At 62.1% G+C, this 19,104-nt stretch overlaps 1 protein-coding gene across 1 annotated transcript in view; it reads right to left on the bottom strand.

Annotated features, from left to right (window-relative positions):
• The window catches only part of HS3ST2 (heparan sulfate-glucosamine 3-sulfotransferase 2), a 63,781-nt gene extending 45,535 nt beyond the window's left edge, over nucleotides 1–18,246 (bottom strand). Inside the window, exon 1 of the mRNA XM_016155521.2 lies at nucleotides 17,756–18,246. Coding sequence (XP_016011007.2) covers nucleotides 17,756–18,216 — 461 coding nt within the window. The 5' untranslated portion in view covers nucleotides 18,217–18,246. The remainder of the gene's footprint in view (nucleotides 1–17,755) is intronic.
• Between the last annotated feature and the right edge of the window lie 858 nt (nucleotides 18,247–19,104).

The following is a 19,104-nucleotide window of genomic DNA, read 5'->3' as shown; positions in this document are numbered from 1 at the left end:
CGTGCCCAACGGGAAGTCCTGGACGGAGGAAGCAGAGAGAGCAGAAAACGCCGAGGGTTTTCCGGCATCGATAAAAGGCACTAACGCTCAGATTGAGGAAGAAAAACGTGTTCTGATCAACAAACACACAAACAAACAACAAAACCATACTCGAGCCCCATTGCAGTAAAACTACGAAACGCCAGCGATCCCATCAAAAGCAGCCGGAGATAAAAGACAGGCTTGCCGATAAACACCTGAGAACAAGATTCAGATTTCTCAACGATGACAGCAAAGTTCAGAAGATGCTGGAAATTATATTTTCCAGGATCCGAGGGAGGGTAACCGCCAATTACTATAACCTGCAACAACCGGGAATTCCGTAACGAGCTAACTGATGGTCAAGAGCGAAGGCAAAAGAGAGACGTTTTCAGGGGAAAGAAAAATAAAAAAGATACGGACAGAGTTTGCCAGTGGACAGGGAGTGCCAAGGGGCGCGGTTTAGTCGCTGGCAGCGGCACGTGGGAGGAGGGCGAGGGGGAACGCACTCCGGAGAACACAGGCACGGGGAGGCCTCCGGGGAAACCCACGCACACGCGGGCTGTGGCCAGAGCAGGAAGGGACAGGGAGAGCGGGGGGCACGTCGCGGAGAGCGAGGTAGAGCTGGGATCCTAGACGCAGGGTAGTCGACGGGGGTCAGCGACGGGCCCTGGTGTTTTTGACGAGGACGTGGACGCGTCTCCTCACAGCGGGGCGCAGGTCGTGGAGGGGCCGGCGAGGACGCCATTCTCGGCAGCTGCGGGAAGCTGCCGCCTCCTCCTGGGGCACCTCCGATGCCGCTAGAGAATCTGCATCTCGTGGGCTCCTTCGAGGGGATCGAAACGGCGGGCGGCATCTCTGAAAGCGTGGCGTCTCCGTGCCGCGCACGGACGGAGCGGCCCGGGCTGGCGGTGACGTGGCAGGAATTCGACGCGAGGCGCCTCAGGGAGGCCTCGTGCTTCTCCCCGCAGACGCCCTCCGTGGGCCGTGCCACCCGTGGGACCTCCGACCGCGTCTGCTTCCGTGTCCCCCGTTAAGGCGGTGCCCACCGCCATCGGAACCAAAAGTCACAATCGATTCGCTGTGAAGATGACGTGTGCGTGTACCGCGACTGCAGCTCGGCTGCCGGCAGCCTTGCCGTGGACACCGCCTTTGGGGTCGAGTCAGAGGCTGCTTTTTTGTCTTGTTTGGCACGATTCTGAGGTCAGAAACGGGCTCGTCCGCTTTACGTTACAAAGACACCATCTTGGGGACGGTCACGTTTACGTTGCACAGACCCCGGCCACCAGTTCCCACGGCAGTAAGGTGACTTCTCTGCGGAGAGCTGCGTGTCCCTGTTTGGCGGTTTGGCGGGGGGGGGGGGGACACAGCTTTCACCACGTTCTCGGGGAAGCTGACGAGCAAGAGGCAGTCAGCGGCTTCCTCCAGCATTACTTCTGACCAGCGGGAGCGGCCGGCGGGGCGCGCGTCGGAATCTGTGGGTGGGAAGGGGAAACTCTGCGTCATCTCTAAAAAGGCAGAGAATACGCTGCCTGGAGTCGAGGAGCGAAGTTCCAGGGGCTTGTGGCCGGGAAAGGCGATGTCACCTGGGCCCGAGATTCCTTCTTCTGCAGCTTCCATGCCGAGAAGGGTGCCCGGACAAACGCTGCTCCACGGTGTGACTTATCAACTGTGACTGGCAGGCCGTTCAATATGGCAACCGTTCTGAAGCCACAGGCAGGGAGGAATGTGGGCGCCCTCCCCGCTCACCGCCTGGACCTTCCACACTTTCCTGCACCTGCAGCCCTGAGCCCACAGTGCCAAGTGCTTCCAGCGGGTGCCGGGGAGCCTTGCTGAGCCCCGGCCCGGGCACGTCATGCGAATTCTCCTTCCTCCAGTCAACACACACTCATTAGTGTCATCGGGTGCCATGTACTTTTGTGGGCGCAGAGGGACACGGCTGTGCTTTATTTCACAGTAACGCGCAGGCGCTTAGGGCCGTTCAGGGTCGTGAGTGGAGCTGCCAAGGGCCGTGCAGGTGCGCGACGACCGTCATACTGGGGGACAGTGCCGGCTGGTGTGCAGAGCGGGGTGGGCCGCGTGCTTGCGGCCGGGCAGCACAGAGTGACGCTGTGCGGTGCTGGGGCCGTGGCCCACACGGGTGGGCGTCACCGAGCCCGGGTCCCGGGGTCACGAGGCCCAGGCAGGACTCCTGGAAGAAACAGCGTCCCCGGGGGGCTGTGTCCTGGGCGCGCCCCAGCAGGTGCCCACCCCACCCCCCAGTCCCCCGGCCTCCCCTCTCGCCCGCATTCTCGCCCTTTCCGGTGACCCCTGCCCTTTCATAACTGCAGCTCCGGGAGCTCCTGCCGCTGGGCTCTGGCGGCTGTGACACCTAATCGATAGCTCCCCTGACGACCTTCTCCCCGGCAAGGGCTCGGCACGCACTGCCCGGCTACAGCCCCACTGGGCTGAACTAAGCGGGGGTCGGCCTGGCCAGAGAGGCGGCTGGTGGTGCGTGGTTTTGAGGACGCGCCCCACGGCGCCTGGAGGAGATGGAAGCCTGTGCGACTGCCCCCACAGCCTCTTTGAGCCCCGGTGCGCGGTGGGCCTGCGGGGGACACGGGCCGCAGGTCAGTGCGCCCCACGTCCCAGCGTCACCTGGACCTGGGCGCAGGGACCCTCGGGCTGGACGAAGGGCCTGCAAGTCCACGTGCCCCGAATTCAGTCATCCGCATATGGCTCCGCGTTCTGGCCATGGGCTCGCACCATCACTTTATGCTTTCCTTTAAAATCCACTCGTTTGGGGTATTTTTTTTTTTTTTTTGCCTACATAAATCTACTTTCTGATTGTTTTCCTAAAACTTTGTCAGAACCATAAACGGAGAACCAGTCTGTCTTGCCACAAATTGCAGGTAATTGTAACACAAACGGGGGGATTAAATGCGAGCCAGGCGGTATCGGGGTGTGCTGGCCCGGGGGCGCCACAGCGAGCCCTCCCCCCGGACTGCGTGGGACGAGGGGGTGGGGGTCGAGGGGGAATGAAGCACGCTGCCACTGTGTGCCCCGGCGCCTGCCACGGGAGGGCCTGGCGCCCCGAGTCGCCTCGGGCGTCGCCCCGGACCAGCTGGCGCGCGGCGTGTTCCCCCTCGGGACGCACAAATCCAGCCTAACCCTCCGCTTCCACGAGCGGAAACGCTAGGGGCACACGTCACTCACCCAAAGTCAGAAGCAAGTCGACGGGCGCCCTGGAACCGGGGCCAAGCCCACTGGGCGCAGAGGCCCGTCCCTTGCGGCGTGGGACCTTCGCGCAGCACCTACTGCCCTCGGGAGAACCAGCCCGCCGCCGTTAGCCCAGGAGGGCTCGGTTCTAGGCCACGCACCCCTCCGAGGCGGCCACTGTGGGGTAGCGGAGCCCTGGAAAGGGCCGGCGGCTCTGACACTGTGCCCCCAGGGCCCCTCCCGAGGAGGAAGCCTTTTCCGAGGGGGTCGGGGAAAACGAAGGCTCCACGGGCAGCTTTTAGCAAGAGACCAAGATGGGACTGAGGGCCGGCTCCCCGTCCAGACCGAGCTCTCCCTGAAGCCGGGCGCCGTGAGGCCACTGCCGAGTTACTAGCACCGCAGCACGGGAGCGCCTGTGGGCACGGGCACTTTGTTCCGAGTCCCGGGGTGTTCCCCGGGTCCCTGGGCATCCTCTGTGTCCCTGTGTGCTCCCTGGGTCCCTGGGTGTTCCCCGGATCCGAGGGTGTTTCCCGGTCCGCTTCCAGAGGAAGAACATGCGGAGAGAAAGCGTGGAGGGCCTGGCTGCTCTCTGGGCTCTGCGCGAAGGGTGCAGAGGACGCGGTCGCTGCTCCTCACTGCCCGTGGCTCACCCGAGACGTCAGCACCACCGCAGTGGACAGTCCCTGTGAACGCTGATGCGCCCCTGCTCACGCGCCTCAGAGTCTCTCTGACGTCTGTGCCCAAAGCCTTGAGTGCTCGCCTTCCCCTCACGCAGGGCGGGTCGGAAGCACAGGCGGTGGTTGAGGGGGGGAGGGCACCCCTTGGACAAGCTCTCGGCCAACAGGCTGTTTGCTTATGCTGCTCAGGAGCTCTGGAAAGGCGAGGCCACTCCTGTCCCGCTCACCCAGGGGCTCCTTCTGGAGACAGAGAGGACGCGGAAAGCCCGGCAACATGGCAGAGAAGAAAGGAGAAGAAAGAGAGGCTGCTGGTCAGCAAGATGCCGAGACTTAAAACCCAGACCGGCGAGGAACACCGCCAGGGTCTAGCAGCGCCGGGGGCAAGCGGAGCCAGGACGCTGGTGCCGGGCCCCCGCCCCGCGCCCTCGGTCTGCGAGGGCCTGCGAGGGCCTGCGAGGGCCTGCGAGGGCGTGTGCCGGGCCCGCCCGCCAGGAGGCCCACGGCTCTGTTACGAGCTCTGAGGCAGGAGACACCACGATGACCAAGGCATGAAGTGCTCTGAGTCCATCAGCAGACGGGCGGATAAAGGCGGCGTGGCGCGTGTGCGTGTGCACACACACGCATGCACACATGCGTATGCACACACACGTATGCACACACACGCATGCACACACGCGTATGCACACACACGTATGCACGCACGCATGTGTGCGAGTACTGTACAGGTTGTTTTACATGTTATATATGCACTACCCAGCCACGAGAGTAACGGCGGAAAGAATGAGAGGTCCTGCCATTTGTGACAACACCAGCGGACCTCGAGGACGATATGCTAAGTGAAACGAGCCAGACAGAGAAAGACAAGTACTGAACGACATCACTCACAAGTGGGACATAAAAAACAAAAGCAAAGCAGACGGACAACAGAAAATAAACAGAAAACAAACTCGCAGAGGCAGGCGACAGGTTGGGGGTCACCAGAGGGGGAGGGGGTGGAGGGAGGGTAATGGGGTCAGGCGTACGGTGACAGATGGAAGGCGGGTCTGGTGGCGAGCACGGCGCAGTGTGTACAGGTGTCGAATTATAATGTCGCACACCTGAAACTCAAACGACGTTTCAAACCAGCGTTGGCTCCATTTGAGGAAAAAGGGAGAAAGCAGAGAGTTCTCCACGGACCCAATAGCAGAGAGTCAGGAGAGGAGGGGAATCGAAACGAGGAAAGTGAACTACATAAATGATGGGAAAGAAGTCCGAAGATGTGGATGGTCAGAACAGAAAAGAAAAAGTAAACCTTCTTGTTGAGACACGGAGGTTCGATTAGTTAAAAATACAGAACCAGCCAAATTCTGTTCACCTACTGGAAACATATCCGAGATCATACAACAGTAAGATTATGAACTCGATCCAGAGTAAGCACACATTAATTATGGAGCACAGTCCCTTTAAAAAGGGAACTCTCCAACAGGAAGGGCAAGTAACCCAAACTTCCGGAAAATAAGTACGAATGGGCAACAGACATTGTTGAACAGCTATTGAAATTTCTCAGCCTACAAGGAGATGGCCTCCCTCTCAAGAGTTGTGCCCTCCCTGGCCCCAAACGCTGGGAGCTGTCATTCTCGTCGTTCTAGTTTTGCGTCTGAGCGCATCATGTAAACGGAGCCGCCCAAGATGAACTGTCTCTTTCACCCGGCGTAATGCTTCTGAGAGCCAGCCAGCTCTCGGGTGTTTTTAAGGAACTATAGACAAGTGTTTTCTCCTAGCTCCTCTAAAATCGAAACTGTGGGAAACTTTGGCTTAGCCCTTGGATAATATACCAAAGAGCAGGTATTGCCACCGATCGAACCCAGAGTCCAGACAAAATTACACACAACCGATCCGGGAAGATCTAAAAATACTTCCTGCTGGACCTCGGCTCTGGGCTGCTCATGCTCCTCCCAGCTCCTCCCACGATGCCCTGCCGATTTGCAATTTAAATGGGAGCCATGGCTTTTCAAACCCTCAGACTCTGTCAGGCCAGCCAGTCCCTCCCGAGAGGTGAGAGCAGAGCCAGGGGGCACAGTGGCGGGGCACACGCCCTGACGCGTGGGGCAGGAACCGCTACTAGTCAGAGGCACACACACACTTAGGGGCACAGGGGCATGACTTAAATGCTGCCCAATCGCATGCATTACCAGAAGCGAGCTGCCCTTCCTCTCTCACCCCACTCAGACCTCCGAGGGCATCGTGGAGGAGGTCTCGGCCGGTCACTAAGACCTCTCCGTGCGTCTCTCTCTTGGGCAGAAAAGAGGAGGCTGCCCCTGGCAGAGCACAGCCCAGGCAATGGAATCTGGCCGGAACTCAGCTGCTCTGCTTGCCTCGTAGGGTGAGTCTGTTTCCCGCAGACGGGGATTCTCATTTAGGATCACGATGTGAAGTTTCGTGTCTAAGCAGAAGTCATGAGGGGACTTCAGGACCACGGAGAGCGCACCAGAGGCTTTGTAGCTATGCCCAGAAAGAGACCGTGCAGATGGCAGCCAGTGACTGAGGGTTAGGGGTCCGCAAGAGACTTTAATGGCGATGCTGATGGCACTGACCGGGGAGGCTCGAGTAGACCGCCTCAAAGGCAAGGCGAAACCTGGGCAAGCCCCTCGGTCCCCCGCCCGTGGTCCGCGCGCCCAGGCTCTCACTGGTCACCTCACCGAGCCCAGCGGGCCGCCCTTCACACCCAGGCCCGGCCTGACCTGAGAGGAGACTGAACCTTCCCGTTCTCGCCATGCTCCCCCCTCCAGCCTCCCCTGCACCACCGTCCAGGCATCCGGTCATTCTGCAGGTGCTGCTACCCTTCGTGGCTGGGGACACGCCCCCAGGCTGGCCTTCGTGGTCCCAACCTCAGCCCATCCCTGCAGCGAGGTGGCCCGTCCAGGTCGGACTTCTACGTCCACCAAACCACTGGGTCGCGGAGGCTCTCGCCTTCTGCATGGGCAAGGTCGTCTCTGAACCGCGAACCTCTGAGCGCCTCGACCTGTCCAGGCGGCTGATGCCTGGGGCAGTGTGTGGGGGAAGGAGGAGCCCTGAGCTGCTCTGAATGTGTCACCGTGAGCTGGGGGCAGTGACCCAGCTGCAGAGAGCTTCCGTCCCACAGAGAGGAGGCAGCGACGGCATCGCAAACTCGACATCCTCAGGGACTCCGTGCGCACGTCCATGAATGACTATGAGTAAGGCAGCTGCTGGCTTCCCCTCTGGAGGCCAGTCGTGCGTCCCGATGGGTTCGTCCGACCGTGGGCCGTCCCGGTCCAGCTTCGTCACCTCCCCACAGGCAGGCTGAGGAGAGCCCAGCTTTCCCCACCTGGACCAAGATCTGTGCCACGCCCCTTGCCTTCCAGGCACGCCCACCGGCTTGGTGATGGTCCCAGTCCAGGAAGGGAGGCCCGCACAGGAACAAGATCTGCCCTGTGCCCGTGACATCGGATCACTACCGCGTCCCAGGGGGCAGGAAGGCGTGACACCCTCATCTACGCAGGAGAAACCCGAGCTCCGACAGGCGAGGCTGCTTGCCCCACGACCAGCAAGCGGCAGAGACAGGGTGAGAAAGCGCTAGAGCCCGTGTCGAAGGTTCACCCTCTCGGAGTCACGAGGGGACAGCGTACAGGTGACAGCCGGCCCGCAGACGCATCCTGGTTGGTCCACAAGTGTTCCGTGAACGTCGAGAATCAGTGAGACCCAAATATAAATTGACAGTTTATATATATTTTTAAATGCCATACTTCAAGCTAGTTTTCTAAACGAGAAAAACATCTAAAAGATCTGGCAAGAGAGGGATGGTAACAACTCTGTTGGGGTTGAGGAGTGGTTGTCCCTTCTGAATGGGACAAGTCCCCCCTCTTCTGACTGTCCCGCGGCCAGCTTCGTTCGTTCACGCCTGGAGTCCCTGAGGACGTCGTGCGTGTGATGCCATCACTGCCACGAGCCGCTCCTCCGCAGGACGGAAGCTCTCTGCAGCCAGGGCACACTGCCCCCAGCTCGCGGCGACACATTCGGAGCAGCTCGGGGCTCCTCCTCCTCCCACACACTGTCCCGGGCATCAGCCCCACGGGCGGGGTGGAGGCCATCAGAGGTTCGTGTTTCAGAGACGACCTTGCTGGTGCAGTTGTCATCTGAATCACGTCCAAGTACGAGAAACTATAAAAATGGCTTCGCCACAAGTACCTCCCGGAGTCATTTACGCCCATTTCCTCCTCTTGATCCTCAGCAGGAAGAAACAATTGAATTAAGTCAGGTTCTTGCCCTTCTGCAGAAATGACCGACAGACAGGTTTGGCCATGCTGCCCAAGCAGGAGACGTGTGTGCTGGAGAAAATACGAGAAGGGGGGCTCCCAGCAGAAACGCTGCCACCACAGAGCTTCGCAGCGACTTAGCTCGTTTTTCACGGGATTAATAATTCAGATCCCACACAGTTTCAGCCAGAAGTGGCCATAAACTGCAGAGTTTAACCAACCACTTCTGAAAATGGGGATTGATCCTGGGGAATGCTACCTCCACTTTAAGCCATCTCACTGGAGAAAGACGAGAGCTGCTGGGTGATTTCATATCTTCATTAAAAGCCATCAAAGTAGAAACACGCAGCAAAGAGGCCTCTGGAGCAGAGACCATTCCCCAGGCCCCGGCAGCACTGGGGCGGTGGAGGGGGACGCTCAGGCCCCGAGCGCCTTGCAGGGAGCCACTGCGACGTCCGATTCCGGTGGAAGGAAACCGCCGCACAGGCCCCCTGCATCCAGCAACGCCACCGAGGCAGCTGCCTTGCCATGCATGTTGATGAGGCTGGAACGGGAAAGAGAAACCGAGCGACACACGCCTTTTCTGGTTGGGAACAAAGTGAATTCAACCTTCAAAGGATCTCGAGAGATTACACAGGAACACTGTGTTTATAAAAGACCTCGAAGCTCCCTGGCAAGAGGGACTGTGCCATCTGCCACCTGTTCAGGGGTGGCCCTGAAACTGTTGAGTTATAGGAGGACACGACTCCTTTCTTTGGTTAGTCCAAGGTCACCTTCGGACAGACTCTTGGCCGGTCATACCAGGAGAGTAAGTTAGATTCAAACCCCAGCCTGTCACCCATAAGGGCCTGAAGGACAGCAAGCCCTGGGTACATGTCATCGTCACCACCAGCAGCAGCGCCGTCCTCACGGCCACCACCTCGGCCTCTGCGGCCCATCGGCAAATCCTGCCACGCCCCTCAGAATGTACCAGCAACTGCCCACCCCTCGTCCATTCGCCACCACCACCACGAAAGCTTCCTGACCAGTCGCCCTGCTCCCGCCCCATAGGGGGCCGAGAGTGTCCTTCCCCGTGGCGTCTAGACCCCTGACCCCTGAGCTCCAAGCCCCACAGCATCTCCCAGATACTCAGAGAAGCCGGAGGCCTTGCGACGGCCAACAGGGCCTGCGTGGCCTGGCCGCACCCCCTGTCGCAGTCACCCCCCACCGCGGCTCTCTGCTCACGACACCCCAGCTGCCCCGGCCCCACCTCCCTCCGTTGTGCCGGCGGCAATCCCGCTGTCTTCAGAGCCGTGGCGCCCTCTCCCCCTCTGCCTGGAAGGTTCTCCGCCCAGATCACAGCGTGCTCCGCCCCTTTGCCTTCCCTCCCAGGACCTAACACCACGCCTGCCCCGCCCCCTCCCCTGCCCTGCTCCTCCTCCGCGGTTTCTCCCCAGCGGACTTAGATGCGGTTTACTCACCTGTCAAGTGACCACGTCCTCCCCACCTGCAGTGAGGGAGCACCATAGGGCAGGGACTTTTGTGTTTTCGGGCTTTTTTCACTGCTGTCCCCTCCCCCCCCCCAGTGACCTTCACAGTGCTGGACACAGAGCAGGTGCTCATTAATGTCTGGGGGAGTGGCAGCTGGGACACTGGCATCCGCGTCCACATTCTGGCGCCCTGCCTCCTGAGACCCACGTGTGACAAGCCTGCCAAAGGGGTGGCACCAGCTCATGGTCTCGGAAGAGACTCAGCAATTCATAGCCACCTCTCAGAGCTATAGGTGTGCTGCCAACGACGAGTGACCGAGCACCCCCCGGGCCCGCTCTGGGCTCTGAGGCCGCAGGTGTGAACCAGGGACACCCTCAGGGGGTCCAGTCTAGTCAGGAGATGGTGGGTGAAAGGAAACATGGCTGGGCTGATTTCAAATTGCAGTAAGAAGCACGAAGTGATTAAAACAGGGTGCTGGTGGGGAGGGCGAGCCAGCCCAGTCAGCCTGGGTGGCTTGGGACCCTGTCTCAGAGGAGGCGACACCTGAGCTAAAACCTGCAGGGTGAGAAGCGGCCAGATCTAGGACACAGCAAATGCAAACACCCCGAAGCGCGGGCATCAGCCCCCTGGCGGGGGCCCCGCCCACCGCGCAGTGCTGGGCACGCCCTCTCCCGAATCGGACTCGGCTACCCCTTCGGCTCATTAAAGGAGAGATCTTCTTTCTCACCTTTGTTTTTCCAGGGCGTGGCAGGGTGCCTGGCATAGGGCAGGTGGTCAGTATGTGCATGCTGAGCTAAAGCGAGCCAAATGGTGTTACTTGGTGCTTTGACTGCAGGCAGAGGCAAAATCAGGGGGCGGACACCCCCTTCATCCGTCCCCTGCAAAAGTCCTACCTGCCCACTGAGACTTGAATAATGTGCCACCTCCTCCAGGAAGCCTTCCCTACTCCCCCCATCACATTTTGCTTACTCTTTGTGCTGCTGCAGCTCTGCTTCTGTCTGTTGGTACCCATCACCACCTGACTTCTGTAAAAACTCCCACGAACATCTCGCGACCCGTCGCACACTGAGCCCGGGGGCAGGGCCTGTGCCCTATTCATCTCCAGGCCCTCTGCGCTGAGCTCGATAGAGGGCTGATGAAAACAATCATGACTAATGACGACGGCCAAGGCGCATTCAACACCTCCCACGTGGCAGAAATTTAACGCATTTAATGCGACATCACTCATTCGCTCCTCCCAGTGACCGCCTGTGGGAGCAGTGGTAAGATCTGGCTAGCGGCTAGCGGAGAAGCCACTGGCTGGTGGGCACGCCCCCGAGGTGGCGGACACGCCCCTGAGGTGGTGGACACGCCCCGAGGTGGCGGACACGCCCCCAAGGTGGTGGACACGCCCCCGAGGTGGCGGACACGCCCCTGAAGCTTTGGACACGCCCCCGAGGTGGCGGACACGCCCCTGAGGTGGCGGACACGCCCCCGAGGTGGCAGAGCGCAGACCCTGACCCGTTTGCTCTGGCTCGAGGGCCCCGGCTTCTCATCGCTGTGCGGACTGGCCTCCCTGGCAGTTTCTCCTGTGGCATCTGAGTCCACCTCTCCCGTTAGGCCTGCCGACCCACCCCCACCCATCGCAGCCTCAGTGCCGGCCTGGGCCTCCTGTGGCCAGCAGGGAGCGCCGAGGCCAGAGGGACCCCGAGCTGGCCCTATCCTCTGCAGTGTGCTGACTCTGCACCCCGCCGTCACGGACGCCCTCTGAGTCGCCTCTGTTCCCAGCATACCAGAAATCTTGGGGCCCGTCCTCGCCCAGCACAGCGCCTCTCACGCAACCAACAGACTCTGCGCAAACCGACAGCGCCCCACCCCGCGCTGCGTGTGAGCTTCACAGCCGCATCACAGAGTGGAAGGGCAAGGACTCCGCGTCCTGAGATTTTAAGGACGCCCGGGCCTGCGTGAGCCCAGGGGCCCCTGCCCTTCTGAAGCCTGGACTGTCTTGTGGTTTAAGAGCCATCTCAGAACTCTGAGCCGCCGTGTCCCCTACACCCCCTTTTAAACAAAGACGGTGGGGGCCGCAGGCTTGGAGCTGTCCAGCCACTGCAGGTAGCAAAACTCAATGGCGCTTTTGCTTCCAATCTCGTTGCTTTCACAATGACTTTCTAATTACGGCAAGTGTGCCGGCTTCCCATTTAGGGTGGTTCTTTGACTAGGTTATTTTTTTTATATATGTATTTTAATTATACTGGCATAGCGTGTGCTTGGTTTACAAACGCACGGCACGTGTCTAGAAGGATGCGCAAAACCGGATGCCTGCAGTTCCTACGGGGGAAGGACATGCGGGGTGGGGGCCCAGGCGGGGAGGAGGAGAATGATTTCGTGGACTGCCCTCTGTCACCTCGGAAGGTCGCGTTCTGTGAACCTCTCTATTCTAAAATAGACACGCTGAAGGGAAAACAAGCCCCATTCTTCATGGAAAAATAAAGGGGGCCTCGGGGGTCCCTGGTGTTCTCGCTCACGGGAGCCGGTGGCCACGGGGCGGAGATGGAGCCACTGTTGGTGGCTCTGCTGTCACAGCGTGGGAGGAGACGCGCAGTGGGCTCGCGCCCAGGAAACCCAGGTGACGCTCAAGGCCCGGGTGCCCCAACCAGCACCTCCGGCCTGTGTCTCCGGCATGCTCGCCCCGACCCCTCTCCCTACGCCGCCGCCACGCAGAGAAAGCCCCTTGGACACTGGACCAAGAGCCCAGCTGTGCCACTTGACGGCCGGCAATTACCTCTGAAAGGCTAAGTTACTTCTACTCACCGGCGGCTTTCGCCGGCCTCGTCAAGCTGTCCCCTGGCCTGACAACAAAGCCCTACAGCCATCAGTGCAGCCCAGGCGGAGAACGAAGTGGCAGGGAGCCTGGCGGGGTGGGTGTTTGACAAACAAGCGGATCACCCGCCTGGGGTTGGTTCAGGAGGGCAGGGAGGTGGTGAGTGCCGCGGGTTCGGGCTGTGTGAGCTCTCAAAGGCCCCCAGCGTGACTCACAGCCCGGGGCTGCCCTGCCCACGGCCCCAGCCACTGTTCCTACCAACAGCACCCCTCCTGGCCCCCGGCCCCCGGGTGGAGCCGATCAGTAGGGAGCCAAGAGCTTCTGCCCTCCCCAGCCACTCAGGAGTGGTTCTGACCAAAAGGAAGGGGGCCCCTCTCCAGGCCGGCACCCAGATGCCCCCAGGGCCCAGATCCTGCGGGGGGTGGGGGGGGGACTGGCTCCGCCCCCACCGGCCAGGGTGTGCCTCCAGCAGCCCGCGGGGCACGTGTCCACCGCCCGTCTTGTCGTCTGGTGGGTGTCAGCCCGCATGTTCCCTCATTTCAGGACAGACGCTGTCAGGGGGATGGCGTGGGTGTCCATCGAAAATCGAAAATCAGTACAGCTGCAATGACCGCGCAGAAGAGACCCTGCCGGCTGCAGACGCAAGCAGAGTCTGGGGGCTCCCCGCCGTGGCGGGCGCTCGGCGCAGGTCCAGTGGGCCCCCAGGGCGGAAGCCACCTCTGGGGGTCAGTTTCTATCCCGTGCGGAAGCAGCACATCTCTCTGAAGCCAAGAGGCACGCGCCCGGCGTAGCCATTCTAACAGCTCAGACATGAAAATGCGGGGGCCGCGCTTCCTACACTCTGTGGTGAGTGACGCCTTCCCATGTCAACAGGTCCAAACGGCCTTAGCCAGTGGCTCTGGGGAAAGTTCGTTCTTTTTCTCTTTTAATTTTTCATCACAAGCTCCTCTGCTGTCCCCCTAAGCTCCGGGGGGAGTGAAGCCAGCTCTTCAAAAGGCCTCCTTGGGCACTTCCAGTTCTGCTGGCCGCCTAATGGTCCTCGGCGCCCGTGAGGGAATCAGCATCGCTCCCCAGCGTGCTCCGGGCTGACAGGGAGCGGTGAGGAGAAGGGGGGCAGGGCGGCTAGGAACTCGACGGTGCCGTCTAACCGGCGCGTGTGGCATCTTCCTGGACGGCGCTGGGGGAACGCCTTCTGAAGACGTGTCTGCACGGGCCCCGTGATCGTGCGCGTGAGTGCACGCATGTGAGGTGTGAGCTGCACGCATCTGTGCACGCTCGACCAGCACGGATCGGTGCGTGTCACGTGGCGGTCACTTTGCTGAAGGCGGTTAAAGCCTCCTGCGTTAGCTCCCGCCTCACCTCTGCCTTTGGTTTTATTCCTTCTTACAGTTTGTCCTTCTGGACTGATTTCTTGATCAAAATGAGCCAGATAAGGGGACAGACCATATTCCTTGTGTTTACCCGCTGCTTATTTAGACAGTTGCCCTCAGGGCAAATACTGTGTCTCCTTGGCCTTCCGCCACCCCAGGAGCACCGCCCACCTGAACAATAAGTGAGCGGGGTTAGGAAGTGGAGTCTGAAATTCAGAGAACCGGCTCATCTGTCAAGACGCCGACCCCGGAGCAGAGTGGATGATCACGTCTTCATGTGCTCCTGGTGGCATCTCAGTGCTGTCAGAGGCCATTCGCCTCCTCCTCACACTGCCCCCCCCCCCGCCCCCAGCCCCGCCCATCGCTGAAAACTAGCAGAAGGGACAGCACTTCACACACAATCCGGCCTCCCCTAAGATTCTCTAAATGACTGGGCAAGGCCCACTTCACGTCTCTTTACAGAAGATGAAGACCGGAATGTTCTGCTCCGCCCCCGAGCCTCGAGTCGTGTCCTCGCACAGGATGGCGGCAGGGCAGGCACCACTCCCAGTTCAAAGGTGAGCAGCCTGAGGCCGAGGCCCGTGAGGCGGCTTCCCAGCCCTGGGGCCGCAGCGGAGGGGCAGACAGGGGGGGGGGGAGAATCCGGGCCCGGGACCCTGCCTCGCCTATCAGGAAACCCCTCTCCCAGCACCTCGCGCATCCCGCGGCCCTGTCTGGTGACAGCGGCAAGGACAGACGCGAGTGGCCTCAGCGCTGGCGGTCCCGGGGGTGGCCGCGGAAGCGCCGGGGGCGGCGACAGCGCAGGCAACGGGAGGTTTCCTGCCGCGTGTTCACGTGTTCGCGAGCCCGCTCGGTGCGCCTCCGCACGCAGCGTTTCACTCTCTCTTCAAAACCACGTCCCGGGGTCGTCATGCCGGGGACCCCCAGGCCACGGCGTCCGACCCGCCCCCGGCCTTCTGACGGCGGTGCAGCCGGCTCCCCCGTCAGCCTGGCCTCCCCGTCCACCCGGCCAAGCCGCCAGCCAGCCCCGCTCAGGCCCAGCTGCTGCCGTGGGGAGGACGCTGGCCACCGGGAGCCAGGCGCGATGCGCAGGCGAGGCGCGTGTCAGTGGGGACCCCGGCGAACGCCTGAGGCCAGGGTCCCACCGCAGAGGGCGGGCTCCCCTCAGTGGTCGGAGCCGGGCTGGTCCCCAGAGGGAGAGGGGGTCTCGCTGGGGGCGAGGAGGGCGGACTCCGTCCCCCGTCTCTCTGGCCGTGTCGCCCTGCCTTCCCGCACTGCTTGCCGCCTCCGGGCTCATCTCCTCTCGTCCACAGAAAGAAGTCTCCGTGGGGTCGAGAGAAAAACCTTTAATTTTCCATCTAATTTGAACCTCTGGGCCCAGGAAGTTGTCCCCGGGGGCGTGGCCGTGGGCAGGTCACAGGAGACCGGCTGCCTGCAGCTCTGCCCCTCGCCCTTGGAGGCCCTGTCCCCCATGACGAGTGCAAGGGCCCTTGGCCACGTCTCCCCAGTGGACAGCAGCTTTCTGAGGGCACGCCGTGTGGGGCAGTGGTTAGAGCACTTGGCTGGCAACGAGCACATGCAACACACGCGTGTGTGTGTCTTCGTGTGACGGTGTATGCCAGTGATTGCTGGTCCTACGTCTCACCAGCTTGCTTTGTGACCCTATTCCACATGCCGCCTCTTTTGGGGGTTACAATGTTCACCACATCTGTAAAATCAGAGGACCAGGAGGCAGAGGGGAGACCATCATCTCCCCTGCCACCCAACTCGTGAGATTCAAGAACCAAGTGACAACATGGGTTTTAAAGGGTCCCAGAAATCCCCGTCATTTCGGCAATTAATGCGTGTCACTCGAGTGATAATCAAGGATGAAACATACACAGAGAAATGTTCTGGAAATCACGGCATCAGCATCCAAACAGGGCAGTACTACCTTATGCAGAAATGGCCACGCGCAACCAGACCTCCCGGCTAATGGTTCTTTCAGAAACATTAAGAGGGAAAGGGAGGGTGTCAGACCCCGGGAGCGGGGGGCTGGAGGGAGAAGTGGAGCTGTCAGGGAGCTCGCTGTTAAATAAAACCTACCAAGACTCGGCTGAGAATTTTAGCAGAATCCAAATGTGCTATAAAAAAAAAAATAAAAAAGGCACGGCTCCCATCTCTAAGGTTCACAGCTAAGCTGGCTTTGAATCACACATGCCAAGGTTAAAAATAAAAAGCAGCCATCCCTGAATGGCACGGGCTCTGGGGAGGAGCGCGAGGTGTGGCGTTTGGCGGCGAGACCCGGGGAAAGGAGCTGGTGCCAGGGCAGGTGGAGGGCACAGTCTCTACCAGCCGGATACTCTCGCAATGCTGCCAGTTTGCACTTAAAAGGCACTTCCACTGGCAAAGGCTTGGTTGATGATTTTCCCCCGAGGAAACCCTGCTGCAGATCATGGCTGACCCACGCAAGGCTCTGCGGGTCAACGCCGGGCCACTCCCGACCCGGGGTCTGGCGCCAGCTGCCTCCTTGCCCACCTCGGATGCCTGGGGGTCACAGCTCGGAAGGCACCAGCCCTGTCGTGAGGCACCACCCCATTCCGTTAAGCCAGCACATCAGTGCTGGGGCCACCCGCAGGCCAGCTGCCTGCCCTGGGCTCCCCGGGAGATGGACCGTATATCTGTCCACTTCCCGAGGATGGCACACGTCCCCGCCCTGGCCCCCACAGCCATGCCCACTGCAGGCCAGGGCTAACTGGCAGAGGTGACAAGGCAGCCCTGCTGACCTCCTCCTTGCAAATCCAGGCCGCATTAGAAGCCCAGTGGACTCCCCCTTCCAATGAAGTTGTCCTTTGTCCAATACGCTTAGGACTTTCTGCTTCCTAAAGGGTTTGCTTTCTCAAAACATTTAAAATTAGCCTCTGCTACCACATTACCCCTCTCATTTCCATGCAGACATTCCCAGGAAGTCTTCAAGGGGTCAGGCGGGTGGTGAGGTTTCGGGGAGCCATGTGTTACGGGGAGCCTGTACATTGTGCCTCTCCCCCACGGGCCAGCCCTGCACCTCAGCACCACACAGGGCTTAGGGGGTGAACTGCCGCCTTCCAGAAGCTTCCAGCTGTCCCCGGACTCCACCAGCCTGGGTGACCCTCACCGTGGCAGTGCAGTGGGGGGGGGGTGGACAGTCTGTGTCTGCCTGGCTGCCCCCAGGACCCTGGCTGGCCTTCGTCTGGGCACCCGCCAGCACCCCAATTCCCCACCCTGGTTTAGAAGCGTCGCCCTGTGCTGTACTTTCAAAGTGCTTTCGAAAGGCGGGGGGAGGCAGACAGGGCAGGGCCGCCTTCCTGCCCGCTGTGATGGAGGGAGAGCCCCGGGCTGAAAACACTCAGAGCGCTAGGAATTAGCCCGAGCGAGCGCAGTGGCAGAGGCGGCCTCGGATCCGGGCGCCTCCCACCACTGACTCCGGGGCCGCGGGGCGGGGGCTCAGCCCAGAACGGGCTGCGAAGGGACCTGGACAGGAGCCGGCAGTCGGGAGCCTTTCTCATGGCACCCGGCCCATGTGGCCCGGACCACGGGGCCCTCGCCCAGGCACAGCGCCCTGTCGCCAGGGGGCCCTGCTCTGACTCTCCATCCTTCTCAGGGTCCTGCAGATGGATGCCAGGAAAGACCTGGGGGTGGGGGGTGGGGGGGTCCTGCCTGCTCTCTCCCTGGGCACCTGCTCCAGCGCAGAGGCTGGACGCGGGGCCAGCTCTCCGCTCGCCCCGGGACTTGGCTAGAGCTCTCCCTTCCCACCGGCAGCTCCAGCGACAATGGCCCTTTCCCAGGTGCCCGTCGACATAATCATGGGAAGTTCTGGGTAAAACCTGGTAGCGTCCCCCACGTGCCAGCCCGAACCCACACGACGAGCCGGGTAAAGGGAAAGAGGACCCGCGGGCGATGGCTCCGAGGCTGGAGCCCAGAGGGGACAGCGCGGAGGGCGCCCCGCCTTACCTGTACCAGTCCAGCCCGCGCCCGTAGTTTCTGTCGAAGAAGTGGGGCTCGGTGCCCAAGGCCCGCACGTCCGGGTGCGCGCGGATGAACTCCAGCACGGCCCGCGTGCCCCCCTTCTTCACGCCCACGATGAGGGCCTGGGGCAGCCGCTTGGTCCCCAGCTTCGGGGGCGCGGAGTGGTTGGCAGACGCGAGGCGGGGGGCGGGCGCGGCGGGCGCGCTGGGCGTCGGCCCCGCGGGATCGCAGGCACGGGACTTCTGGAGAAGTTTCTGGCCGCCTGCGCCGGGGCCACGGAGGCAGCGGGGCGCGCCGAGGAGGCGGCTCCGGCCCAGGTCGTCGCAGCAGCACAGGAGGCTGTAACACAGGTAAGTGCAGGACAGCGAGAGCGTGAAGGCGAAGAGCAGCCGGCGCGCCCTTCGCGGCTGAGGTGGCCCCGCGCGGCCCAGGACCCTATAGGCCATGGCTCCCTGGGCCCGCGCCGGGGGGCATGGTTTCCGAGCGCGCGCTGGCGGCGGCGCTGCCGGGGCCCTGCGGCCGCCTAGAGGGCTCGCGCGGCACTGCCCGGGCCCCGCGGGCCGGGCGTGGGGGGCGCCGTCTCCCCCCGGCGCTGCCGGCCGGGGCGCGCACCATGCCCGGCGGGCCCTCGGGGCGCAGGCGGCGGCGCCTGCAGCATCGCCCGGCCCTGGGCTGCGGGGCTCCGGACGCTCCTGCGCCCCTAGGCGCGCCGGGCGAGCTGCGCGCCAGAAGCCGCGAGCCCCATCCCGGATCCTCGGCCGCGGCGCGGCGTGTGGGCTGGCGGCGGGCCGGACGGTGGCGCTGGCGCGGGCCGCGCTCCCGCTCCCCGGGAAATGCCGAGCCGAGCCGCTGCCGGCTCTATTTAAGGAGTCGCCTGACGTCAGCCGCGCGGGTCCCCCGAGCCCGAGCCCCGCCCGGGGACCTGGCCCACCACCCCCGCCCTCACCCCTCACCCCCTCCCAGGACACACACCCCAGGCCGGTCCTGCGCAAGCCACGCCCGAAGGAGCCCCGGCCAGCTCGGGGCGGGGCTGGGAGGCGGTGCAGGAGGTTACTCCGCCGGGGGGCTGGACCCCCGCACCGCGCTGGCCTCCCGACACCCAGGGGTGGGAACCCGGTCGAGGTCGCGCCGACATCCAGACCCAGACATAGACCCAGGCGCAGACGCAAGCACCCTGCACCGATGAGCGGTCCCACCGCGCCGACACGCACGCACGCACATACACAGGTACACGCGTCCCTGGGCGGGACACCCACCCCCACCCCCACATGGGGCGGGGAGGGAGAAATCTCCCATCCCAGGCACAGAAACAGCGACAGGGACACTCCCCTCTC

The sequence above is a fragment of the Rousettus aegyptiacus genome, unplaced genomic scaffold, assembly GCF_014176215.1.
Source record: "Rousettus aegyptiacus isolate mRouAeg1 unplaced genomic scaffold, mRouAeg1.p scaffold_m13_p_8, whole genome shotgun sequence".
In the NCBI taxonomy this organism is placed as follows: domain Eukaryota; kingdom Metazoa; phylum Chordata; class Mammalia; order Chiroptera; family Pteropodidae; genus Rousettus; species Rousettus aegyptiacus.
Note: the sequence above shows the minus strand (reverse complement) of the source record. Positions and strands in the feature narration are given on the sequence as shown.